The sequence below is a fragment of the Notolepis coatsorum genome, assembly GCF_963971535.1.
Source record: "Notolepis coatsorum genome assembly, chromosome: 2".
Lineage (NCBI taxonomy): Eukaryota > Metazoa > Chordata > Actinopteri > Aulopiformes > Paralepididae > Notolepis > Notolepis coatsorum.
The window spans coordinates 55,732,591-55,760,007 of record NC_140166.1 but is presented as its reverse complement, the minus strand read 5'-3'; the positions used below and the strand labels follow the sequence as shown (position 1 = coordinate 55,760,007).

Here is a 27,417-nt window from a genome sequence, read left to right as displayed (position 1 = left end):
CGGAGCTAATGATGGAGCATCGCCGTCGGTTGTGTGATAGTAAAGGGCTAACCTTCTGTATTGTCACAGTGAAAGGGTTAACCCGGTTGTCGTGTGGCAGTGAAAGGGTTAAACATGCAGCACTTTTGTTGGTCAGGAACAACACAAGCTGGGGGCTGAAACATCATTGGTCCAGAGGGGGGGGGGGGGGGGGGGTTGCAATGCTCGATAACCAGACCCCAAATTCTAAATATTACGCATGTGTGAAAACAAAAATCAGCGATTAGTGGGGCTGGAACCATCCACAATAAAACATGAAGAAATATATTTCTCAGTGGTTTTGCTACTTGTGCGAGTTTAACTTTCCACAACAGTGTTTTTTCTCCTCATTTTCGACAATCGCCTGGTTGAAGGATATGAGTCCAGATATTTTCTTCTTCATCATCATCATCATTTTGAGGAGGGGGGGGGGGAGCATGTTGATCGTCTTAAGACTGACTGAGGTTCATGTTTCAACATATTCATAAATGTATTTTTGTCACAACAATATTTAGTTGTGCATATCATACAGCTGGTATTATCCGTCAAAATATGCTAAATTTGGCTCCATATAACTATTCCCATATAATTGCTCTTGCTTAACACTTTGATTGCCCAACCCAAGTTTTCTCGGGTTTACCCCCCGCGGGTTGAATGCCCACTCACGAGAATTCTCGTATTTTCTCGTTTATTTTTTTTATTAGGGATCTGAAATCATATTTCATCAACCGAGTCTACCGTTCAGCCACTCCAGGCGCTCACGATGTGAAAAAAGCGCCCCCTATCGTCTCCCAGATGGTAATTCACCCTTTTGGATTGAACTCAATGAAAATGAATGAGAATAAAAATCCCTGACTCCACATTTTACTTCTCACTCACGCAGCCGGGGTCGATCAGCTCCACTCTGGAGCCTCAGAGCAGCGGGGATTATGTGTTTTTACAGTATACGCGGTGAATCAATAAAAGGATCGATTTTTTCGAATGCCGATCAGGAATTGGAATAATCCATTTGGATACCATCTGATCTCAGGTAAGGAATCTATGTTACCAGTCTTAGGATAATCAGACTCGTTTTCACGGAGATATAAGCTTTTATGTGATTATGTGATATGGCTGATTGACTGTGCGAGCGGTCAGGAAATAGGAGAAGCGATTTTCAGCTCGCGGCCAGAGCATGCATGCGTACACATATACTATCGATAATCGAGCGTTTATTTGAAAACGATTCATAAATAGGCCGAAAAATGACAACGTTCTAGAATATTCCAGTAAAGGGCGATTATCATGGAATGTCTTAATTTTTCCATGAAAACGAGTGCTTTTCAAAATGCTAGAAAACGGAAATGAAGCGATAAAAAAACAATCTGCTACGACAATGTTGACTGGAAAATGAGTCTTTGATAAGCGACGGGCAGATTAGACACATAGCCATAATTTAAAACAGAGATTAGGCGATATTAACGTTAACATTGAAGTGGTGCTGGGCATTCAAGGAGGTAAAAAGGAATTAAGCTTGGGCAGTGAAAGTGTTAATGTAATTTGACAGTAATTTAACAGTAAACTGTAGCCATAGCATTCCTTTGTGTACAAGATTAGATATGCCACAAAGTCCATTCTAGCCTAGTCAAGATTGCTTCACTAAACATGGAAAGCTAGAGAACATTCATTTGCAATCGATTATTGTGCAAAATTACAAAAAGTTAAACGTTTAAATGGGGTTTTCCACAAAAGGAGAATCCAAAATAGCACTACTACATCATCAGGGCAAGCCGCTGCACAAACACAGTTGTCAATATTTTGGATCAAAAGGCATCGGGCCCAATTCTATTTTGACATCGGCCCCACGTCTGTCAGTGTCCTTCCCTGAGCTGCTCCCCTTCCTCCCTCTGTGCGGTCGGGGTCTGGCTCCCTGCTGCACTGCCCCCTGCTGCCTGCGCTCCTGCTCTGCTCCTCCCCGCTGTGCTCCTCTCCGCTCCTCTGCAGTCTCCGCCACAGGCCCACTGCGCAGTTTAAACCACAAAGTACACGTTTCACTTTCACTGTATTTGCACATATACATAAGAATACAATAACAATAAGAACAAGTGAAAGCATTGTGCAGGAGAGGATAGAAGAGAAACATGAAGATATCTCCCCTTAATATCAATTAATGCATTACAATAAATTGTTATAAAGTGTTATAAAATATTTACTAATTAAGGTCCATTTTTAAATAATGATGTCGACTGCAGTGATGGAAGTAGGTTGTTCCAAGGAGTTGGTTATCTGTATTTTAATGTGTGTTGATTGAGGGAAGTCTGACAATCTGGAAGATGAAAGTGCTTGTGGAGTGTCACGTGGAATAAGAGTGAAGGTCTGAGGAGCTTAAAGAAGTTCTGGAAAGGCCTCGCTAGGCCATGAGCTAGTGTACATATTTATTAGGGATCGGCATGAGTGATGTTTTCCCAGATCCAGAACTCCCAACTAATTGTTTAGGGAAAATCTGTTTTTAGAAGGCATCTTAACCCCTTTCACTACCACACTACAGAAGGTTAGCTCATACTAGGACCGCTACTATTCCTAATTTATGCAAATGACATGTCATCAGCTTGTGACTGCAACTTGTTCCTGTTTGCGGACGACTCAGCCCTGCTGGTCTCTGACAAGAACAAGTTACAGGTTGAAAAAGCCCTCAGCTCGGAACTAGGCAAAATCTGCATATGGCTCGCCGACAACAAACTATCATTACACATGGGCAAAACAGAGTCCATTCTCTTCGGTTCAAATAACAAACTCAGCAAGACCGACGGCTTCTCGGTTACAGTGGGTGACAATATTATCACAAGGAAAGATGAAATTACCTACCTGGGTTCCATCCTAGAGGCTAATCTTTCCTGTGACAAAATGGCATCCAATGTAATAAAAAAAGTCAACCAACGAACGCGTTTCTTGTACCGGATCTCCTCTCTGGTAAACAAGAATACCCTGAAGACTCTAGCAGGAGCACTCATTCAAGGGTACTACGACTATGCTTGCACCTCATGGTACCAAAGCACCTCAAAGGCACTAAAAAACAAATTACAAACATCTCAAAACAAGCTAGTCAGACTACTACTAGACCTGACTCCTAGAACCCACCTCACCCCTGCCCACTTTGACAACCTAGGATGGCTTAGAGTAGACGACAGAGTACAGCAACTTGCAATGGGCCTGGTCTACAAGATACACTACGCGACCAAGGTACCCATGTACATGTCAAAATACTTCCCAAAGGTCAGTGAATACCACGATCACAACACCAGAGGGAGCTCCACAAATCATGTAAAACCCAGATTCGGCTCAAACAAGGGACTAAACACGTTTCGCAATTATGCCACATCAATGTGGAACGCCCTGCCTAAAGCTGTAAAGGAATGTGAATCACTACCCACCTTCAAAAACACTCTCAAAAAACACCTACGTGAGACTGCAATTCGAAACTGGCCCCTACAAATGTCCTAACCTAGTTGTACAGTAAATGACCAAGTAAGGCTTTGTCAATATTCCAATGTACAGTGTAAAATGTGTGTGTGTCCCCTTCCCAATTCCCCCCCACCTCCAATGTACAGCCCTCACCCAACCCACCCAACCCCACCCCACCCAACCAACCTCCTCCAATGTACAGTTTCTATGCCAAATGTATATACGCTCCTTTTCTGGACACTTTTGTATCACAAACAGTACTGTATTTGCAAATCTGATATGTCATAAATGTATAGATGTAGCAGTACTGTCTATCTGTATGTCATGTATGTCATATATGTTATGATGAATTGAAAATGGGGGACCCTGATGTAAACAAGACGAAAGTCTTTCTCTGGTCTGCATCCCCTTAACAATTGTATGTATTGAGCTGTACTGTACTGTACCCATTCTGCAATCTGTTAATAAACTTTTCAATCAATCAATCAATCAATAGCCCTTTACTATCACACTACAGACGGTTAACCATCTGTAGTATGATAGTAAAGGGTTAACATTCTGTATTGTGGTAGTGAAAGGGTTTAAGATGCCTTCTAAAAACAGATTTTCCCTAAAAAAAAAAAGCGAAGATTGGTGAAAGTTAGGTTTGCACTTCAATCCCAATAGGGAAATTCATCTTGGTTTGAACATTTTTGTGTCAAATAAAAACAAAGCTTATTTGAATGATTTCCTTGGTGTTTCTAGTTTTTAAGAGAAAAAAATTAAAATCGTAAATCGGATGTGGACGTGTGAAAAAATCTGAGATTTAATTGTTTGGCCATATCGCCCAGCCCTACAACAAGTACCAGTTCTCACTAGTAAAAATGTGGAACAAAAGACTAGGCTCACCTCGGCCCACGGCGCTCCGAGTAACTATCTCCAAAGAAGTGCCTGTAGACATAATCGTGAAGATCGCGGAACATGTGGTCATCCAGGCCTCCGTACTCATGCATGCCCTCCAGATAGACCTCCACTCCGCGGACGAAGTCCGTGAACAGCATCCGGTCGTGGATGAAGACGCCGTTGAGGAAGAAGCTGTGGACGAAGCTCTCCAGCTCCTTCCAGTGGCGGAAGTGGTCCACCTCCTGCTGGAGGTAGCTCTGGAGGAGCCGGGTGAACTCGTCTGCTCTGATGGGCTCGGTGGCTCTGTTGAAGAGGCTGGTGGACTCCTGATAGGCACATTCAAACACCTCGGAACACCCCCTGGGAGCGCCCCCGCGGCCGGCTCTGTCTCCATCTTCCTGAACTTTATGTCCCGACTTCCGCGTATTATGATGACCCTGGAAAGAGTCGTCGGTGGGTTTATGTTGGTGACTCTGGGGGGGCTTGTGAGTTTTGTGCTGCCACGGTTCTTCTGCCTCCTCCTTCTCGTGGAACCTCCTGTCCGGAGGTCCTCCAGGCTGGCGAACCCACGGTGAGGCTGAGTCCTTTAAGTAGCGGAAGGTCGATTTGACAGAATCAGAGAATGTCCTCAGTTTCTCCTTCACAGCCTCCTTGGCCTTCTTAATCCGCTCTTTGTGGTGGTGCACAAACTCCTTGGTAGAGTTTTTAACGGCATTGAAGGTCTCTTTGACCTTCCCTAGTAGCACGCCTTCTTTGGTTCTTTGAACTGTAGACTGAGTGTCTCCTTTGGCTCTCTCTTCTTTTGTTTCCACGTAAAGCCTCTCCCACAGATCAGACCGTTGCTGCTCAAAACCCAGCTTCTCCTCCAGCTCCATCAGCCGAGACCGTAGCGCTTCCATCTCCGGACTGGTGTCTCCTCCGGTCACAACGCTGTCCCCGCTCAGCTGCTCCAACTCTGCCATCAGCTGATCCTTAACGCTCCTCTCCTCGTCAATCTCCGTCCTCAGCGTCTGGACCTCAACCATCAAGGCTTCCCGCTGGCTTAGGGCGTTGTGAACGCGCCGCTTCTCCTCTTCAAGGTGCTCCTTCAGCCTCTGGTTCTCGGACCGTACAGAGTCGGCCCCTGCTCCCCTCTCCTCCAGGTCTGCCGTTTGAGAGTGAAGGTTCCTCAGTTCTTCCTGCAAGGTGGACAAGGACTTCTCTCCATGCTCCAGGGAGCTCTTCAATAGCCGGTTCTCGGCTGCTAGCTTCCTGTGCTGAGACTCCATCTTAGTCTTATCGTCTGCATTATGTCTCAGCTGCTTTACCAGCGTGTCCTTCTGGGCCTTGTTGGGGAAATAGAGCAGAGGAAGGAGTTTTAGCTCATTGAAGTCAAGCTGGTACCAGTAACGTTCACACACTATGAGCAGAGGAAGGAGTTTTAGCTCATTGAAGTCAAGTTGGTACCAGTAACGTTCACACACTATGAGCAGAGGAAGGAGTTTTAGCTCATCGAAGTCAAGCTGTTACAGGTACCAGTAACGTTCACACACTATGAGCAGAGGAAGGAGTTTTAGCTCATCGAAGTCAAGCTGGTACCAGTAACGTTTAAGGATGTCCCGATCGCATTTTTTTGCTCCCGATCCGATCCCGATCATGTGATTTTGAGTATCTGCCGATACCGATCTTTCCCGATCCGATCTTTCACATTAGTAACCAATTTGACGCATTTTTGGCAGAAACTGGCGAAGCGAGACAAGCCCCTCTGTTGCCTCAATAGCCCCTCGAGCGTGGTGGCTCACATTACATTCACCCTGAGTCCCTGAGAATGTGCTTCATACGAGAACTATTCAAAGTTTCAATCTGTTTGCACATTAGTATACATTCACAGTGTTCGATTTGCTCCATTTTGGTCTGAAACACCGACAATAATCCTCACAAAGCGAATGTTGACGTTATCCAGGCGAACGTTAACTTCATTCAAGCGAGGCATTGCAATCAATACAGCTGTTTGGCTGTTTGGCCTCCCCATTCCTTTGCTCGCTCTTAGATTGGTCGTGTTGAACGCAGCTCTGTTCTTTCCTCTGTGCGGAATGTCCGCCTTGCAAACATTGCAACTGACTATTGGACTGGCTTCGTTTTCAATTTTAAAATGCTTCCAAACTTCTGACATTTTGTCTAGCTGCTCCGAGTCATCAGGTGGACATAACCTGCCGGTGTTGCGGGAGCGACGCGTTGTGAGCTTGTAGGTCTGCTATTTTCGGCACACGTCACTGTCGTGCAACGGTGTAAATCAAAGGAAATGCGTTTGTTTTGGCAAATTCTTCTGCTCTGTGTGACAAGATGTAATTTAAAACCAAAACGAAGGCCTCAGTATGAGTTTAAGACGTGAACATGGTCATGTTTGTTGAATAAAAAAAAAATAAAAAATTTACTCTCGATTCCCTCCCCCCCCCCCCCCCCCCGATCCCGATCTTCTGAAAATCACGTGATCGGATCGGGACATCCCTAGCACACACTATGTCTGCAGTGGAGGAGTTGGATCTTTCCAGAAACAAGCTTCCTGTGGTGCTTCAGGTTACCTGCATCTGGACCTGCTTCAGTCTCAGCTGCTGGTTCTCCTTCTTCATCCTTTCCATTTTCCCCACGAGAGACGGCACCACGCCATGCTCCGCACCTGGGCCTCCTCTCAGGCTCTCAGCCACATCCTGCTGGGACACATCACGCCACAAGCACCGCAGTAAGACACGCACCTCTGGCTTCTGTTTAGCATACAGTCTGAAACCTCAAACATCACCGTTATGTATTGGGTTAAGTTTGTCCCAGGGCGATTGCCATACTCACCTTGTATATGTACATTGCGATTGCGCACCTGGTGTTGTTATTGTTTTTGCCTACTACCAAGTAAAGCCTCGCTACTGAGTACCCCTGTGTCAGAGTGATTTATCATTGTTATATGACCAGGATCAGATATAACAAATTGGCGACGAGGACGACGGAACTGCGCTGCATCCTTGGTCGAAAGAAAAGTTGGACTTTGGAAGTGGAGGACGTTTGTTTTGCCGGCCGGCTAACGGAGCTAATGCTGTACCCTGAGCCTGGGGGCTAACGGAGCTAATGCTGTACCCTGAGCCTGGGGGCTAACGGAGCTAATGCTGTACCCTGAGCGGCTAACGGAGCTAATGCTGTACCCTGAGCCTGGGGGCTAACGGAGCTAATGCTGTACCCTGAGCGGCTAACGGAGCTAATGCTGTACCCTGAGCCTGGGGGCTAACGGAGCTAATGCTGTACCCTGAGCCTGGGGGCTAACGGAGCTAATGCTGTACCCTGAGCCTGGGGGCTAACGGAGCTAATGCTGTACCCTGAGCCTGGGGGCTAACAGAGCTAATGCTGTACCCTGAGCCTGGGCGGCTAACGGAGCTAATGCTGTACCCTGAGCCTGGGGGCTAACGGAGCTAATGCTGTACCCTGAGCCTGGGGGCTAACGGAGCTAATGCTGTACCCTGAGCCTGGGGGCTAACGGAGCTAATGCTGTACCCTGGGCGGCTAACGGAGCTAATGCTGTACCCTGAGCCTGGGGGCTAACGGAGCTAATGCTGTACCCTGAGCCTGGGGGCTAACGGAGCTAATGCTGTACCCTGAGCCTGGGGGCTAACGGAGCTAATGCTGTACCATGGGGGCTAACGGAGCTAATGCTGTACCCTGAGCCTGGGTGGCTAACGGAGCTAATGCTGTACCCTGAGCCTGGGGGCTAACGGAGCTAATGCTGTACCCTGAGCCTGGGGGGCTAACGGAGCTAATGCGTGTACCCTGAGCCTGGGGGCTAACGGAGCTAATGCTGTACCCTGAGCGGCTAACGGAGCTAATGCTGTACCCTGAGCCTGGGGGCTAACGGAGCTAATGCTGTACCCTGAGCCTGGGGGCTAACGGAGCTAATGCTGTACCCTGAGCCTGGGGGCTAACGGAGCTAATGCTGTACCCTGAGCCTGGGGGCTAACGGAGCTAATGCTGTACCCTGAGCCTGGGGGCTAACGGAGCTAATGCTGTACCCTGAGCCTGGGGGCTAACGGAGCTAATGCTGTACCCTGAGCGGCTAACGGAGCTAATGCTGTACCCTGAGCCTGGGGGCTAACGGAGCTAATGCTGTACCCTGAGCCTGGGGGCTAACGGAGCTAATGCTGTACCCTGAGCCTGGGGGGCTAACGGAGCTAATGCTGTACCCTGAGCCTGGGGGGCTAACGGAGCTAATGCTGTACCCTGAGCGGCTAACGGAGCTAATGCTGTACCCTGAGCCTGGGCGGCTAACGGAGCTAATGCTGTACCCTGAGCGGCTAACGGAGCTAATGCTGTACCCTGAGCCTGGGGGCTAACGGAGCTAATGCGTGTACCCTGAGCCTGGGGGGCTAACGGAGCTAATGCTGTACCCTGAGCCTGGGGGGCTAACGGAGCTAATGCTGTACCCTGAGCGGCTAACGGAGCTAATGCGTGTATCCTGAGCCTGGGGGCTAACGGAGCTAATGCTGTACCCTGAGCCTGGGCGGCTAACGGAGCTAATGCTGTACCCTGAGCCTGGGGGGCTAACGGAGCTAATGCTGTACCCTGAGCCTGGGCGGCTAACGGAGCTAATGGTGTACCCTGAGCGGCTAACGGAGCTAATGCTGTACCCTGAGCCTGGGGGATAACGGAGCTAATGCTGTACCCTGAGCCTGGGGGGCTAACGGAGCTAATGCTGTACCCTGAGCCTGGGGGCTAACGGAGCTAATGCTGTACCCTGAGCCTGGGGGCTAACGGAGCTAATGCTGTACAGTTGGAGTTCGGGATAACCTCAGCTCCTTCTCTGTTCCAAAGGGCGATGGACCAGATCTTGTGCGGGTTGCCCGGGGTACCATGCTACCTAGATGACATCCTGGTGACTGGGAAGGATGACAAAGACCATCTTCGGAACCTGGATGAGACCCTGCAGAGGCTGCGGGATTATGGACTGAGAGTCCACAAATAAAAATAAATTTTTTCAGTCTTCCGTCAAATACCTCTGCCATGTGATTGATGCTGCAGGGCTACACGAGGCTCCTTCAAAGACTAAGGCCATTGTGGAGGCTCCTGCCCCCCAAAATGTGGGCCAACTCCGTTCATACTTGGGGACGATTGATGAAGGGTCTCTCAACAGCGCTGAAGCCGCTGCACCAACTGCTCTGTCGTGAGAAGCCATGGGCCTGGACTGAGAGTGCCAGAAGGCTTTCGTAGCATCAAAAGAGGTGCTGCTGAGGTCAGAGGCCTTAACATACTTTGACCCGGCATTGCCGATACAGCTGGCCTGCGAAGCATCCCCATACGGGGTAGGGGCGGTTATCTCTGTTCAAGTTATGACCGATATAATAAACACTCTTGACGACCTGCTTTAACTCCATAGGTTGTTGTGTTTATTATCCTTCTCGTAGACACATACACACAGCGTTGTTTCGGTAGCATACATGGAATTAACTACTTCCGGCGCATGAGCGCCTAATATGGTCTGGTCTTAGAGACACACACACAATTGTACTTCCAGTACATTCATTCACATGACATCTCCCCTTCTTTGAGTCAGAGACAGTGTATACTGTTGAATACAAAATTAGTGCAGTGTCCTCTCAAACGAGCAAATAATCTGAGCTCTTAGAAGTGCAAGGTAATACTGTAACCACAATATCAATCAGTTAATTCTTTTTAAATAGAAAAGTGCCATTAATCAAAGTGCTATAATAATAAATAGAAAAGTGCCATTAACCAAAGTGTCATAATAACAATACTTCCTTTCCCCTTTTCTTTTAACAGAGAAAGTCACAATAGAACATAAACAAACATTGTGTTACTTTTTTCTTTTTTTTTTACTGAGGGTATGGGGTAGACAACCCAGTCACCTCTGTAGCTGCCGGAGGTTATTCTGCTCCATTGAGGCAAGCCACATGTCTAATAACACACAAAGTCTTTAAACCTCCCAGGTGGACGGATGACTCTGCCCCTGGAAGTCACCCGAGCTGGTTCTGGAAGACGATTCTCAGGCCCCGCCGGCGCCGGGACAGTCTCACGAACAGGGGAAACAGGCTCCCTAGCAGGTGACACGGCCCCTCCAAGAGCCGAAACTCCGATGATGATCTCGTCGTTTACGTCGTCGTCGTCGATCACCATGGCTTTCCTCCGCTCCAGATAGGACGGGGTGCAGAGCGGCGTGACGTCACTCGGAGGTGTAAGCTGGGGTGGCGATGGTTGCTTGCTCGCCTGCATGTCCTCTGCCTCTCCAGGAAGGAATGTAGGTCGTAGGTGGCGCCTGTTTCTCCGCAAGGTCCCGTGGTCTGTCTGGATCAGATAGGACCTCGGAGCTGAGTGTGGCTGCTGAACTGTTGCTGCTGTCGTCCAGCCGGACTCACCGTCGAGTTTCACTGCCACGCTCTGCCCTGGCCTGAGAGGCGGAAGTGCTCTGGCACCATAGCGTCGGTTGTAAGCATGCCTGTAGCTCCTTTTCGCCCTGGCGTCAGCTTCACGCACCTTAGCGAAGTCGGGCCACACAGGCAACAGCACTTTATCGACTGTAGGCACCGTCGTCTTGATCTGGCGGCCCATCATCAGCTGTGCAGGACTGGCACCCGTGGCTTGTATTGGTGTAGCTCTGTAACTCATGAGAGCCAGAAACGGGTCATCCTGCCGTAGGATCCTCTTCGCAGTCTGCACTGCTCTCTCAGCCCCACCGTTGGCCTGAGGATAGTGAGGACTAGAGGTGATGAGTTTAAAGTCATATGTCACAGTGAAACTCTCAAACATTTTGCTCGTGAACTGTCTAGCATTATCAGTGTGAAGCTCATCTGGACAACCCCACCTGGCGAAGATATTTTTCAGACGAGCAATTGTGGTCTCACTCTTCATGTTTGGTAGATGAGCTATTTCTATGTAGCGAGAATAATAGTCAACAACTACCAAGTAGTTTTCTTTCTCGTACTCACAGATGTCCGCCCCGATCGCGTGAATATTAAAGGCAACCAACTTGTGTTCGGCTTTTCTCTGATTGGCCGCGACCCCCTGCCCCCACGCGCAGGCAAGCGGCAGTCGTCCCACGTCCCAAATGAAATCCAAGGAGCAAGCGAGCGGCAGCGCGGGCAACCAACTTGTGTACCAACCAACTTGTGTTCGCTGTTCCAACCAACTTGTGTTCAGCTGCGGTAGCAGTGGAGCGCTATGAAATGCGCTGAACTAGAAAGCGTAACGTTATTATGTTTCGCGTTTTTAACAACCAACTACCAGATTCACTCGTACCAGATTCACTCGTGTATAAACAAAGCCCATACAGTTATGAAATGCGCTGAACTAGAAAGCATAACGTTATTATGTTTCGCGTTTTTAACAACCAACTACCAGATTCACTCGTCACTGTACATCACCTCTGAAGTATAAACAAAGCCCATACAGTTATGAAATGCGCTGAACTAGAAAGCGTAACGTTATTATGTTTCGCGTTTTTAACAACCAACTACCAGATTCACTCGTCACTGTACATCACTTCAGCTCCAGCAGCAGCAGCAGCGGGCTCCGTTGTAGGAAGCCCTTCAATGACAGCGCTCTCATATTTTGCGAATGCATAAACTGTACATCACTTCAGCTCCAGCAGCAGCACCGTTGTAGGAAGCCCTTCAATGACAGCGCTCTCATATTTTGCGAATGCATAAACTGTACATCACTTCAGCTCCAGCAGCAGCACCGTTGTAGGAAGCCCTTCAATGACAGCGCTCATATTTTGCGAATGCATAAACTGTACATCACTTCAGCTCCAGCAGCAGCACCGTTGTAGGAAGCCCTTCAATGACAGCGCTCTCATATTTTGCGAATGCATAAACTGTACATCACTTCAGCTCCAGCAGCAGCAGCAGCGGGCTCCGTTGTAGGAAGCCCTTCAATGACAGCGCTCTCATATTTTGCGAATGCATAAACTATATCTTAAATTATGGCTATGTGTCTAATATGGCTGTCGCTTATCAATGACTTCGCGACAGCCATATTAGACACATCGCCATAATTTAAGATATAGTTTATGCATTCGCAAATATGAGAGCTCTGTCATTGAAGTGGGTGGTGGCACTAACAGTAGCGATTTTTATTGTTTTGTCATGACCAAACATAATCCCAACATAGATAGGAGGTGTACTGTATGTCAAATGTCGGTCATGTGGTGGAAGAGTTTAGTAAAGTCACACAACAGAACACCAGTGTTTCTAGTAGATATGTTTATTAATATAAATAAACACCTCTGTCTGAACTGGTTCGACCAGCGCGTTGGTTCGACCAGCGCTTCTGCCGCGTCTCTCAGCGGAAAAGGGCGTGTGCTAGGGCGGTCACGTGGCCAATCAGAGAAACGCTGAACGAAAAGCTGAACACAAGTTGGTTGCCTTTAATATTCACGCGCCCCGATCGCCTGCCAGGGCCTCTGTGGTAGTGGCGTTGTAATCAGAGGCTCCTTCCTCTGTGTAGGTCTGACCTGCATGCACTCGGGACATTTCGTCACCAGTTCCTGGACCTCTCTCTCCAGCCCGGGCCACCACACACTCATGCGTGCCCGTTCCCTGCACTTGGTGATGCCCTGGTGCCCGTCATGCAACCGGTTGAGTATCTCTTTCCTCATACTGTGAGGAATAACGATGCGGTCTCCGTACAGCACAGACCCTTTGATAATGACAGGCTGTTACTGCAGTGGTGATATGCTTTGCCTTGTGCTGGTACACTGCTCACGTGCTTCGGCCATCCATCTGTGATCAGTCTGCTCACCACCAGAAGGTTGTAGTCTACGCTCGTCTCCTGCTTGATCCGGTCCAGTTTGGATGGCGACACTGGCCACGCTGCATGAGCTGCGTCCTCGAACGCTGAAACATCAGAGGTTAGTTCTGACACTTCACTCAGAATTACAGACAATGGCTGCCTGGAAAGTGTGTCAGCTACTGTCAGTGTTTTCCCAGGCACGTACTCTGCAATGGGGTTGTACTTCATCAGACGCATCAGCAATCGTTGGCACCGCAGGGGAACTCTATCGAGGTCCTTGTTGTTGATCAAAGGGACCAGCGGTTTATGGTCTGTATGGACTATGAAGCTGTCTAGGCCATAGAGGTAAGTGGAAAATCGTTCACAGGCCCAAACAGCAGCTAGACACTCCTTCTCTATTTGCGCGTAGCGCTTCTCAGCATCAGTTAGTGTCCTTGAACAGAATGCAACGGGTTTCAGTCCATCTGAGTGTCTCTGTAGCAGTACACTGCCCAGCCTGTAGCTGCTTGCATCTGAACTCACTATGGTAGGTTTGTTTACATCATAGAATGCCAGTGTAGGTGCGGTGGAGAGGAGTTGCTTTACCTTGTGGAATGCGTTGTCTTGTGCTGCGTCCCACATCCACACAGCCTCGCACTTCAGCAGGTCGTTGAGTGGCTTTATCACTTCCGATAAGTTAGGCAAGAAGCGCCCGAGATAATGGACCATGCCTAGGAACCTTCTTAAGCCTGGCACGTCACTTGGTGGCTGTAGCTCTGTGATGGCGCTTACTTTTGAGGGGTCAGGCTGGATGCCCTCACTGTCAATTCGATGCCCCAAGTAGCTCAGCTGCCTTTGGCGCAGAACGCACTTCTTGTCGTTGAGCTTTAGACCTGCACTCTCCAGGATACGCAGAACATTCTGGAGTCTCCCCTTGTGCTCCTTATCATCTGCACCATGGACAAGGATGTCGTCCATGTACACCTCCACTCCCTCTTGGCCTCTGAACAGCCGAGACATTTCTCTCTGAAAGATCTCCGGTGCACTGGAGATCCCGAAAGGAAGCCGCTTAAAAAAAAATCTACCCACTGGGGTGATGAATGTGGTCAGTTTAGCTGTTCTCTCTCTAGTGGAATTTGCCAGAAACCACTTTCCGCGTCGAGTAGGGAGAACACTCGAGACTCCGCCAGCTTTGGTAATATGTCATCTATGGTGGGCAGAACATATCTCTCCCTCTTCACAGCCATGTTCAGTCGTTTTAGATCAACACAGATCCTCACATCATCAGTTTTCTTGGGGACTGGAACCATGGGAGCACACCACTCTGTTGGCTCACTGATCTCCTCTATGACGCTGCACTTGAGCATCCTCTCCAGCTCCTTCTTGACTTTGGGAAGCAGAGGAGCAGACACTCTCCTCGCTGTGTTAATGCTGTATGGGACAGCATCGTCCCGCAGGCATATTCTCACAGGTTTTATTTTCAAGAGGCCCAGATCCGCCCCGAATGTGCCCTGTACCTCCTCCACTCTCTTCACCAGTCCCATTGCCACCGCAACATCACGGCCTAACAGGTTGCTGCCATTTGCTGTCTTAATCACATGGATGTTGAACTTATATTGCCGGCCCTTGTACTTATATGTGGTAGTGAACAGTCCTAGACATTCAAGTCTACCTCCGGGGCTGTCGAAAGCTGTGAAGTCACTGGATAACTGGGGCAGGTGTTTGAACTGATGGTAGGTGTCATCTGAAATCACACTGGCGTCTGCACCAGTGTCAATTTTGAAGGTGAGAGGAGTGTCACAGACGTTCAGTTCAACAGTCCATGGCCTATTGGAATCCGTCACGTAGAGGTATTTTGTTTTTATCTCACCAAGGAAGTGTCCTTCACTGTAACTATCATCCTGCTGCTCCATTGTCGTCAGCTCATTCACTCTTGCAGAGCGGCACACAACGGCAAAGTGTCCAATCTTCTGGCAGTGTCTGCCTGGCTGGACACTGCACGTTGTTCGGGTGGTCCCTTCCACACCTAAAACACTTCGTTCCTGTAGCACCACCATCGCGATGCCCTGCTGCTTGGAAGCCGCCACTGCCCCGCGCTCTTCCCCGCCCTCTGTTTTGTTGGAAAGGCGCAGCGCGCGCATTGTGTCTGACCTCACTCAGGAATGTAGCATCTCCCGAGCCCGCTCTAGCCTGTTGGCTAATTTGCCCCTTTATCTGCTCAGACTGTCTCACCATCTCGATAGCTTTCTCCAGCGTCAGATCTGCCATTAATTGTAGCTTTTCTGACATCTCTTTATCCAGGATTCCTATCACCAGTTTATCCCGAATATTTTCTATCTTCACCGGACCAAACTGACAGGTCTCGGCCAGCTCGTAGAGCGTCCGGATGTATTCCTCCGCAGACTCGCCCCTCTTTTGCGAGCGGAGGTAAAAACGAGCACGTTCGTGGATAATGTTTACTTTCGGAGTGAAATAACGATTCAACTTGTCCAACACAATCACATAGTTGTCCTTGTCATCAATGTCCTCCCGCTCCTCGAAATGCAACGTGTTAAAAACGTGCTCAGCCTCCTTGCCGAGCGCATATAGCAACGTGCTAACCTGCACAGCTCCATCCTCCCTGTCTAGCTTTGTGGCTAGCCGGTAGCGCTGGAACCGTTGCCTCCACTCCGGCCACAGTTCTGGGCGAGTGAAATCAAAGTTGTCGGGAGGGTTAAACTTGGCCATCTTCACTGGTTTACTTCTGACACCATGTTCAAGTTATGACCGATATAATAAACACTCTTGACGACCTGCTTTAACTCCATAGGTTGTTGTGTTTATTATCCTTCTCGTAGACACATACACACAGCGTTGTTTCGGTAGCATACATGGAATTAACTACTTCCGGCGCATGAGCGCTGTGACGGGGTTCTACTCCTCTCCCCTCCGAAATCACACAAACAATGGCGTAGTCGGGAAAATGGTCTTGGTGTTGTCTTTATTTTCCAGCCTTCCAGGTGCAGAGGTGACATTTCAATAATACGTGACTTAAACAAACTAATAAAATAACAAAACCTATACTACCTGGTCTATCATATGCGCTCCACAATAACGTCATATTGATAGACGACACTTACTGTGCGGCACTTCCCTAGTTACTCATCTTTAGCAACCTTTGTCTGGTGAAGCCCCGACACAGAGACAAACAGACTAACAGACACATACGGCACTTCCCTCAGTCACCTACGTTGCAACTGGTGCAGGGCAAGAACCCAGAACCTTGGGCATGCAGCCCTCATGACACCTGCCCTCTCCCCTCCACAGGTGCCACACATAATTCATTAACACAAACTACACAGGTGCTACACATAAAATGGATTGCCGTTTCCTACACATTATACAAAAACAACCTCCAATACCAATACATCAATAATAATAATAAATACATATACACAACCCAATAAATAAATATATATACACATCACAACAAATAAATATATATACACACCACAACAACAATAAATAAATGTATGTATGAATGGATATATAAATGTATGTATAAATGCATGTATGCCTAGACTAATGGATATGTATGCATGTTTGATCATGTATGAATGTAGATTATGAGCGAATGTTGTGTGCATGTGTGCGTGCGTGCTGCCCCGGCGTCAGTGACAGAACCACTCTGTCACAAGCGCCTAATATGGTCTGGTCTTAGAGACACACACACAATTGTACTTCCAGTACATTCATTCACATGACAATCTCCCATATCATGCTGGATGGGGTAGAGAAACCCATTGCTTTTGCGTCCAGAACACTGAACAAGGCTGAATCAAATTACGCTCAAATAGAGCGTGAAGCTCTAAGCATCGCGTTCGGCATATGGAAATTTCACCAGTACCTGGTCGGGAGACGATTCACGCTCCTAACCGACCACAAGCCACTCACGACCATACTAGGTCCGCATGTGGGCATCCCACCGCTCGCAGCGAGCAGGATGCAGAGATGGGCATTGCTCCTGTCTGCCCACGCCTATGCAATTAAATATCGGAAGTCAGAATTGCATGGTAACGCAGACGGGCTCTCCAGACTTCCATTACCCGTGTCAAAGCCAGGCCAGAGTCAGGTAGACATATTTTATTTCAGTCAAGTGGAAAATGCACCAGTCACCGCGCAACAGGTGAGGTGAGGAGGGCCACTAGGAATGACCCAGTGTTTGCACAAGTAATGGGCTCTATCATAAAGGGGGGGAGAATGAAGGACACACCCGAGCTCAAGCCTTTCATCTCTAGACGACATGAACTGTCGACTCAAGCGGGGTGCCTGCTCTGGGGAAGAAGAGTGGTCATCCCTCTCTCACTGCGTAAGTCCATGCTGCAACAACTTCATACGGGACACTGCGGCATGGTCTGTATGAAAGAGGTCGGACGTAGCTATTTTTGGTGGCCCGGGTTGGACAGCAACATCGAAGAAAAGGCTAAGACATGCCCCACATGTCAGCGGGTCCGAAATGCACCCCAGCCGGCACCACTACACCCCTGGGAGTGGCCGAGTGAGCCATGGAAACGGCTACATGTTGACTTTGCGGGCCGTATGAAGATAAAATGTTCCTTGTGGCGGTGGACGCCCACAGCTTGTTACTTTGGAAACACTACGTGACGTGACGGCACACGTGTGTGTGTGTGTGCACGACTCGCGTGTGTAAAATGAAGCGAGACAAATAAAAGGAGCCCGAGCCCTAATCTGTCCATGGTGTCGGGCCCCCTCAGGCTGGCAGACCTCTAACCCGTCCCCCTGCAACCAAAAGTGACTTAGGAAATACTGTGACATGGATACAATGTTGGATATCTATGTTGTTACCTTGCTGGGAGCAGGTGGTGCTGGACACAGGTCTCGGACCCCCCCCACGGTGTTCTGCCTCTCTGGAGTCTGGACTGGGCCTGTTGGACAGAACCCTGCATTTAGACACTCAGAGAACTCACCGTGTCCTAGAAGAGACATTCAAGAAGAACCAAGATCTCTCCAACCACTTAGTGTCTAAAGATCTCTACACTACCTGCCTTAGTGCCTGAAAGGACATGTTACTTATTAGCAGTAAGGGAACTCTCCAGTAGGGGGAGCTCCAAACACACGTACCGTAGAGATGAGCGAAGCCCAGGCCGATGGCCACGACGACAGCCAGCAGGATGCATCTGTTGAGGGCCCCGCCACGGCCTCCAGGGGGCGCCTGCGTCTCAGCCCGTCCCGGCTCCTCTTCACGCTCGCTGTGGCCAGACTCGTCCTCCGTCACAACAGAGGTGGGGTCCCTCCTCCGCCTGCGTCTCCGCACCACCGAGGGGACACGGCCCCCCGCCTCCTGCTCCTGCTCCTCCTCCTCCCCCTCCTGCTCCTCACTGCTGCTGGGCTGCTGGCCTGGGAGTCTCCGCACCACAGAGGGGACACGGCCCCCCGCCTGCTCCTCCCCCTCCTGCTCCTCACTGCTGCTGGGCTGCTGGCCGGGGAGTCTCCGCACCACCGAGGGGACACGGCCCCCCGCCTCCTCCTCCTGCTCCTCACTGCTGCTGGGCTGCTGGCCGGGGAGTCTCCGCACCACCGAGGGGACACGGCCCCCCGCCTCCTCCTCCTGCTCCTCACTGCTGCTGGGCTGCTGGCCGGGGAGTCTCCGCACCACCGAGGGGACACGGCCCCCCGCCTCCTCCTCCTGCTCCTCACTGCTGCTGGGCTGCTGGCCGGGGAGTCTCCGCAGCACAGAGGGGACACGGCCCCCCGCCTCCTGCTCCCCCTCCTGCTCCTCACTGCTGCTGGGCTGCTGGCCTGGGAACACTGGAGCCAAACACACTGCATTTATACTGAGGGTCACGTTTTGGAAAGTAATAGGTCATGCATGAATGGACAATAGGGATGGGTATCGTTAGGATTTGATCGATACTACTACTCTTATCTATACTGCTTAATGGTTTTATCGATACTCTTATCGGTTATTTTTTGCAAGAAAAAAAGACAATTAGGAACAGAATCGACATTGCTTTATTATTCTTTTATATAAATAAATATTATTTCTTCAGCAGCAACAGCAGCAGCAATGTTTGTGTCTGAATTATAGACTTTTTATAATCAACAACAAATGTGATAATTTTTTTTTTTATTATTAAAAAAATAAAATTACAGAAAAAGGCCAACAGAAGTTCAAAAAAACAGTTGCATGGCAACAAATAAAATAATTATAATAATAAAATGAATAAATAAAATATTAAATAAATAGGCTACACGTCTCTCTTTTTGTGTTACAAATTGTGCTCACCAATATGAACATAGGCCTCTTTACTTACTTAAAAAAAGGAAACATCAAGAAATAGCACTATCTCTCTCCCAGTATGTTCTGCAGGGCTGCAGCTAGATACTAGTTCTCCCAGTATGGTCTACCTGCTGAGCTGCAGCTGGATACTATTGTCTCAACCAGAGCTCTCAACCAATGAAATTTTGATTGACAGTCGATTCTGCCAATTACGTCACACACCACTTGCACCCGCCTCTGCTGTTACCACCAATCGGCAAGCGCGTATACATTTTTTACTTCCGCTTTTGTCCGCCATTGATTTTGACGAGAGCTGAGCTCGTCTACAACAACAACGTTAGATCCCCGCGGCGGCGCGGCCGACGTTTAGCTTTTAGCTCCGCAGGATGACTAAACAAGGCATAATGATTTTACTGCAACGAATGTTATAATAAAACAAAGCCTTTCTATACATGTGTCTGATTGAAAACTTTATTAACAGATTGCAGAATGGGTAAAACTCAGGGCTATATGAGCAACGGTAGGAACTGAGCTAGTATGAACGCGGGCTTGCTACGTTCGGGTAAATAATATGCTGATGTTATTGAACGTGTAACACTAACTATAATAACGTTAATGCCACAAAACGAATGCCTTGTTAATCATAAGTAGTAACTTTGATGCAGTAGCTTGTGTGTGTGTGGGCCGGGGGCGGCGTTGTGCAGGTCGCGACGCAACTGACTTTTTTTTTGTCTTGACGCTACACAAATTGATGGATATTTATCGGCTATTGCCATCGGCACATTCGAGCTTATCGGCCGATAGGCCAACAAGGCACTTATCGGCCGATACCGATACCCGACCGATACATCGGTGCACCCCTAGTGCTACCTGTCTCTGCAGCTGTGAAGGTGTACTGGCTGCTGGAGGACGTCCCGAGGTAGAGGTCCTCCCTGACCGACGCCTCGTCCACCACCGCGTCCTCCCTCAGGTCTCCTAGGCTCACGATGTCACAGTAGTCACTGAAGGAGCACACTGTCTTCTCTGCCGTCCGGCCTCCAGCCTGCAGAGGACATGTTCAAGTTAGCACACTGTCTGTCTGTCTGTCTGTCTGTCTTCTCTGCCATCTGTCTGTCTGTCTGTCTGTCTGTCTGTCTGTCTGTCTGTCTGTCTGTCTGTCTGTCTTCTCTGCCGTCTGTCTGTCTGTCTGTCTTCTCTGCCGTCTGTCTGTCTGTCTGTCTGTCTGTCTTCTCTGCCGTCTGTCTGTCTGTCTGTCTGTCTGTCTGTCTTCTCTGCCGTCTGTCTGTCTGTCTGTCTGTCTGTCTGTCTGTCTGTCTGTCTGTCTGTCTGTCTGTCCCCCCAGAGGACAGGTGTTCTCCTCACCTCAGACAACGCTTCATCCTCTGCTCTCAGTGTGGCGTTGAGCTGCTCACTCCTCCCGTCAACCTGCTCAGCTGAAATTAATTGTAATAAATGGTAAATCTATACATCTCTTTTATCCAACGTGCTTTCAAAAAGAAAATCCTCACATTCACCCATTCACTCCCACAGCGACGGCGGAGGCGACCATGCAAGGTGCTGCCAACCTGCTCACCGGGAGCAGTGAGGGGTCAAGTGTCTTGCTCAAGCACACTTTGACACGCTGCCCCGGAGGAGCGGGAATCGAACCAGGAACCTTCCGATTACCAGACGACTGCTCTACCTCCTGAGCCACTGTCGCCCCTAATAAAGATCAACTGCTGTGAATTGAGGATGACATCATCATCACACACACTAACCGCAACCACATGAAGTGGGGACATAATAATATCATGATTATCATGAGAAACAACTGTAGAGGTAGAAACCGACTTGGTGGATTTATATATTATTATTATATATATATTATATTATATATTAGAACTACACACTGTTTAGACTGTCTTATTTATGTTTGGACACTAGGGGGCTCACCACCTCTATAAGTAGCCTAGGTAATTACTGTGATCCTGTGCACCTGCCGAGGTTTTACCTTAAAACGCTACTGTTTCACTGTTGGAACTGACCACGGAGCAATTGACGACTGTTCTGTTTAACCCTTCATTTACTATCATTTACCTTTGGACAACAATAAACCCTGTAAACCGAACCGGCGGCAACTTTGGACATTCAATTCATTCAACATCACAACTTTGGTACAGCGTGAAGAGGCACATTAGCGGGTGCATCGTGGACGACTGTCAGCACACCCAGGAATGACAGTCGGCCACTACAACAACAGTCGCCAGGTTCTCCTACCAGTTAGAGAGGTGGGCTGGTCCTGAGGTCTCTCTAGGGGGTCCTGCAGTAGAGGTCTCTCTAGGGGCTCCTGCAGTGGAGGTCTCTCTAGGGGGTCCTGCTGTGGAGCTCTCTCTAGGGGGTCCTGCAGTGGAGGTCTCTCTAGGGGCCGGGGGTCCTGCTGACCGTTCTCTGGCCCGAGGAGCTCGATGTCCGAACCCTAGTTTACACAAACATTTATATTATTATTCAAACTAGCCAAATCAAACTTTGGGGGAAAAAACACAAACTTATGTCAAGATAAACTTTGGTGCCGAGCCCAATTAGAAAACAATCGATCGCTTTTCTACAGACAATTGTAGGTCCTTACGTGTCAGTTTCGTCAATGACATGAATGAATTGCTGTTGATTTTCAACAACGACATCGTCTCCCATTCATTTCCCCCACGACTGCCCTCTTCTCTCCTGAATGCACTCCTTGGCGTTGGCACACTAATATTCATCAGTGTGTCAAACTGCAGATGCCTGTCATGAGACTTTTGTGAATAGCGCCCCCATGTGGCGAAATGACACAAAACCTGGCACACTTCTTACCTATCATGGAGCGAACATGGGCGTCACGTTTGGTGCAAATTGGACAAAGTAAGATAAGATAAGATATTCCTTTATTGATCCCCTTGGGGGAAATTCAGGCGTCATAGCAGCATGGGGAGGGGGGAGGGGAGGTACAGGTATGGGCAGGGTAATAGTAGAAAGACATATAGGCAATAGAATTAGATCTGAATATAAAAATTTGAAAAATAAACTGAGGGTCTGTATGCCCTATCTCTATCTGTTATATTATATGTTACAATAAATATAGGCAATAAAGAATTTGCATCTGAATATATAGGCCTACTATGAGTAAGTGTAAAAGTAAACAGTATGCACAAGGTGCCCTAGGTGCATTCCATCTGTGTGCGCAGGTGAACGGTGGGGGCAGAGGAACAGGTGAACGGTGGGGGCAGAGGAACAGGTGAACGGTGGGGGCAGAGGAACAGGTGAACGGTGGGGGCAGAGGAACAGGAACGGTGGGGGCAGAGGAACAGGTGAACAGTGGGGGCAGAGGAACAGGTGAACGGTGGGGGCAGAGGAACAGGTGAACGGTGGGGGCAGAGGAACAGGTGAACGGTGTGGGCAGAGGAACAGGTGAACGGTGGGGGCAGAGGAACAGGTGAACGGTGTGGGCAGAGGAACAGGTGAACGGTGGGGGCAGAGGAAACTGCTTCAACAGTGTAATCCGTCAACCAGTGGCAGCTGTACATAACTGTCAGCTGACAAAACAAACAACAATGCAGGCTTATTAAACATCATGGTAGCTCCCCTAGTTGACACTCACCTCATTGCTTATGACGGTCCACCCACAGGAAGACTCTGTGTCGCTCTCTGACATGACAGGCAGGCATTAAACAGATCTGCAATATAGACACAACAAGGTGCTTTACAAGAGACTGACAGCTCACCTTGTTCTACCAGAAATACGAGCTATACAGGAAGAAAATAAAAGCACAACAGGAAGAGAGGAACTTGGTATGGTGACCTAGTATTTTATTTTATTATATTATTGATTTATTATTATGTATTGTTATTGTATGCATCTTATTTTATTTGGAAGGCAATCTAATCTACCGGAACTGTGTTTGCTAAATGTTGACAACTTGAAGGAGCGCCAAATCGATGAAGAAAAAAAATTTTCTGACAAGTTTGTCAGAAATCTTTTTTTATGGGCCGTTAGATAATTCGCCTTCATACATAAAACATAAAATGGTTAACGTTAACAAACGGTATATTCGGTAGCTTTACACTTTAACGTGGGACCGTTAACGTGTCGTTATGTCGTATTGGGGACTGGAACACGGATATATGCAACGTAAAGAAGCACCCGTCTCAAGTCCTTCAGTAGGTTTTGTGATCTGCAGTGTCAGCCAGCTAATCACCCATCCCACAAGAGTGTGTGATTCAACATAGACTACCATTGATCTCATACTGACCTCTGACATATCCAAGATCTCCAATAAAGGGGTGATAGCATGCGGGTTAAAAAGCGATCATTATATGATATTCTGGTCCACAAAAAGCTAAAACAAAAAAGGCCTTTAACCAAGAACTGGAGAGCCTAGACTAGACTGGTCATGTGAGCTCAGTGGTACACTAGTTGAAGAAACATGGCTCGGATTCAAAACCAAATTCTCATCAATACTAAACAACATGGCCCCCCTAAGAAGTAAGAACCACCAGGGTTAAAAATCGCGCTGAGCCATGGATGCCCTCAGAGATACTGACCGCTATGAAAACCAGAGACAAAAAATGCTCTGAACTTTATAAAAGTCAGTCAAAGCTTACCAAAAGCTCCAACAGTGATCTCCAAGCCCACGTGGTTAAACTCGGACAACAAAGAAACAGGCTAAGAAACGATGTAAAAACGATGATCAAACTGCAAAATCATCAATGATAAAGCTGAGGAAAACAAAAACAAACCCTGTGAACTTTGGAAATTACTCAACAACCAACTAGGCTGCAGTAAAAAACTAAAAACCAGATTTACAAACATCAACATAAAGACAGAAAACACTCATCACAGACAAGCTGGATGTGGCCAATTACTTAAACATTTTCTTTACAAACATAGCCACAACACTGGTTAATAAACTACCCTCCCACTCTGGGCATTTTGGGGTAGAACACATCCTATAGCCTTCTACAAAAACCCAGGGGTCCGCAAAGATGACTTCAAACTCGAAATGGTAACAACAGATGAGGTGCTCAAAAAACTGAGTACCTTTGAAATTTCTTTGCGACACCTCAGCGTTTTGATAGAGAAAAGCGAGACAGACTTAATTGTAGGATTTTTCAATGGAGGTATAAGGGACGATGTATTCACTCTGTGCACTACAGCGCCGAAAGGGGCGACTTGTTGGCGTGCATCACAGCGCCGAAAGGGGCGACTTGTTGGCGTGCATCACAGCGCCGAAAGGGGCGACTTGTTGGCGTGCATCACAGACCCGAAAGGGGCGACTTGTTGGCGTGCATCACAGACCCGAAAGGGGCGACTTGTTGGCGTGCATCACAGACCCGAAAGGGGCGACTTGTTGGCGCGCATCACAGACCCGAAAGGGGCGACTTGTTGGCGCGCATCACAGACCCGAAAGGGGCGACTTGTTGGCGTGCATCACAGACCCGAAAGGGGCGACTTGTTGGCGTGCATCACAGCGCCGAAAGGGGCGACTTGTTGGCGTGCATCACAGACCCGAAAGGGGCGACTTGTTGGCGCGCATCACAGACCCGAAAGGGGCGACTTGTTGGCGTGCATCACAGCGCCGAAAGGGGCGACTTGTTGGCGCGCATCACAGACCCGAAAGGGGCGACTTGTTGGCGTGCATCACAGTCGGATTGATTGATTGATTGAAAACTTTATTAACAGATTGCAGAATGGGTACAGTACAGTACGGCTCAATACATACAATTGTTAAGGGGATGCAGACCAGAGAAAGACTTTCGTCTTGTTTACATCAGGGTCCCCCATTTTCAATTCATCATAACATATATGACATACATGACATACAGATAGACAGTACTGCTACATCTATACATTTATGACATACCAGATTTACAAATACAGTACTGTTTGTGAACAGAGAATGGACTCTGTTTTACCCAGGTGTAATGATAGGGTTAGAGGAGCTACAGGTGTAATGATAGGGTTAGAGGAGCTACAGGTGTAATGATAGGGTTAGAGGGGCTACAGGTGTAATGATAGGGTTAGAGGGGCTACAGGTGTAATGATAGGGTTAGAGGAGCTACAGGTGTAATGATAGGGTTAGAGGGGCTACAGGTGTAATGATAGGGTTAGAGGAGCTACAGGTGTAATGATAGGGGCTACAGGTGTAATGATAGGGTTAGAGGGGCTACAGGTGTAATGATAGGGTTAGAGGGGCTACAGGTGTAATGATAGGGTTAGAGGGGCTACAGGTGTAATGATAGGGGCTACAGGTGTAATGATAGGGTTAGAGGAGCTACAGGTGTAATGATAGGGGCTACAGGTGTAATGATAGGGTTAGAGGGGCTACAGGTGTAATGATAGGGTTAGAGGGGCTACAGGTGTAATGATAGGGTTAGAGGGGCTACAGGTGTAATGATAGGGGCTACAGGTGTAATGATAGGGTTAGAGGAGCTACAGGTGTAATGATAGGGGCTACAGGTGTAATGATAGGGTTAGAGGGGCTACAGGTGTAATGATAGGGTTAGAGGGAGCTACAGGTGTAATGATAGGGGCTACAGGTGTAATGATAGGGTTAGAGGAGCTACAGGTGTAATGATAGGGTTAGAGGGGCTACAGGTGTAATGATAGGGTTAGAGGGGCTACAGGTGTAATGATAGGGTTAGAGGGGCTACAGGTGTAATGATAGGGTTAGAGGGGCTACAGGTGTAATGATAGGGTTAGAGGGGCTACAGGTGTAATGATAGGGTTAGAGGGGCTACAGGTGTAATGATAGGGTTAGAGGAGCTACAGGTGTAATGATAGGGTTAGAGGGGCTACAGGTGTAATGATAGGGTTAGAGGGGCTACAGGTGTAATGATAGGGGCTACAGGTGTAATGATAGGGTTAGAGGAGCTACAGGTGTAATGATAGGGGCTACAGGTGTAATGATAGGGTTAGAGGGGCTACAGGTGTAATGATAGGGTTAGAGGGGCTACAGGTGTAATGATAGGGGCTACAGGTGTAATGATAGGGTTAGAGGAGCTACAGGTGTAATGATAGGGGCTACAGGTGTAATGATAGGGTTAGAGGGGCTACAGGTGTAATGATAGGGTTAGAGGGAGCTACAGGTGTAATGATAGGGGCTACAGGTGTAATGATAGGGTTAGAGGAGCTACAGGTGTAATGATAGGGTTAGAGGGGCTACAGGTGTAATGATAGGGTTAGAGGAGCTACAGGTGTAATGATAGGGGATACAGGTGTAATGATAGGGTTAGAGGGGCTACAGGTGTAATGATAGGGTTAGATGGGCTACAGGTGTAATGATAGGGTTAAAGGGGGCTACAGGTGTAATGATAGGGTTAGAGGGGCTACAGGTGTAATTATAGGGTTAGAGGGGCTACAGGTGTAATGATAGGGTTAGAGGGGCTACAGGTGTAATGATAGGGTTAAAGGGGGCTACAGGTGTAATGATAGGGTTAGAGGGGCTACTTGTTGGCTGCATCACAGTCCCGGTTTGTGTTTAGTTACCACGCAACGGAAATACCACATAATACACAATAAACTATTACTAGCGACATAACGAACAGCGACAGAATAAACAGATATATTAGCGACACAACGACAGAATAAACAGATATATTAGCGACACAACGACAGAATAAACAGATATATTAGCGACATAACGACACGTTAATCTCACGTTACTGTTACCGGTGGATTGAACAGACAACAGAACGGGGCTATAATACAACAAGCTAATGTTTTTGTTTTGTTACAAACGGCAGCGTCGTTAGCTAGATTGGTCCAAGGTTCATATATGTTCAAATATGATCATTTGACGTTAACATGTTAAAAAAAAACATCTGCACTTAAAAAATAAAACAGGAAGATTTACCCGCAGAGTGTCCAAAGTAATTCAGTTTGGCATCAACAATAACAACAACACACCGCAGAGCGACACGTTGATGACGTGAGAGGGAAATGTAGTTTTATCACGAGACTGGGAAATGTAGTTTTATCACGAGACTGCTGCTGCAACTGGTCACATGTTCTCGCGAGTTTAGAACTACGTGTGAATGAATGA

General features: G+C 48.1%; 1 protein-coding gene across 2 annotated transcripts; it reads right to left on the bottom strand.

The window, feature by feature from the left end:
- Window positions 1–37: 37 nt before the first annotated feature.
- On the bottom strand, window positions 38–27,317 carry ccpg1 (cell cycle progression 1). 2 transcript variants are annotated; one of them, XM_084308936.1, is made up of 10 exons: window positions 27,229–27,317; window positions 22,974–23,049; window positions 21,617–21,815; window positions 20,723–20,793; window positions 20,231–20,402; window positions 18,202–18,888; window positions 17,926–18,005; window positions 6,903–7,031; window positions 4,348–5,666; window positions 38–2,018 (listed from the first exon to the last, which is right to left on the bottom strand). In XM_084308936.1, the coding sequence occupies exons 2-10, from the start codon at window positions 23,025–23,027 to the stop codon at window positions 1,808–1,810; spliced, it is 2,922 nt and encodes a 973-aa protein (XP_084165062.1). In that variant the 5' UTR covers window positions 23,028–23,049; window positions 27,229–27,317; the 3' UTR covers window positions 38–1,807. The 2 variants fall into 2 exon arrangements, with proteins under 2 accessions (XP_084165062.1, XP_084165063.1); XM_084308937.1 differs by having other exon boundaries at window positions 6,903–7,028.
- Window positions 27,318–27,417: the final 100 nt, after the last annotated feature.

What these genes read in the sequence shown, in the direction of transcription:
- ccpg1 (XM_084308936.1), bottom strand. Translation starts at nt 23,027, where the DNA reads ATGTCAGAGAGCGACACAGAGTCTTCCTGTGGGTGGACCGTCATAAGC. An exon ending in TGAAGCAGGTCCAGATGCAG is followed by an intron (nt 5,667 to 6,902) that starts GTAACCTGAAGC and finishes TTCCCCAACAAG; the next exon opens with GCCCAGAAGGACACGCTGGT. An exon ending in TCGGAGCGCCGTGGGCCGAG is followed by an intron (nt 2,019 to 4,347) that starts GTGAGCCTAGTC and finishes TAAACTGCGCAG; the next exon opens with TGGGCCTGTGGCGGAGACTG.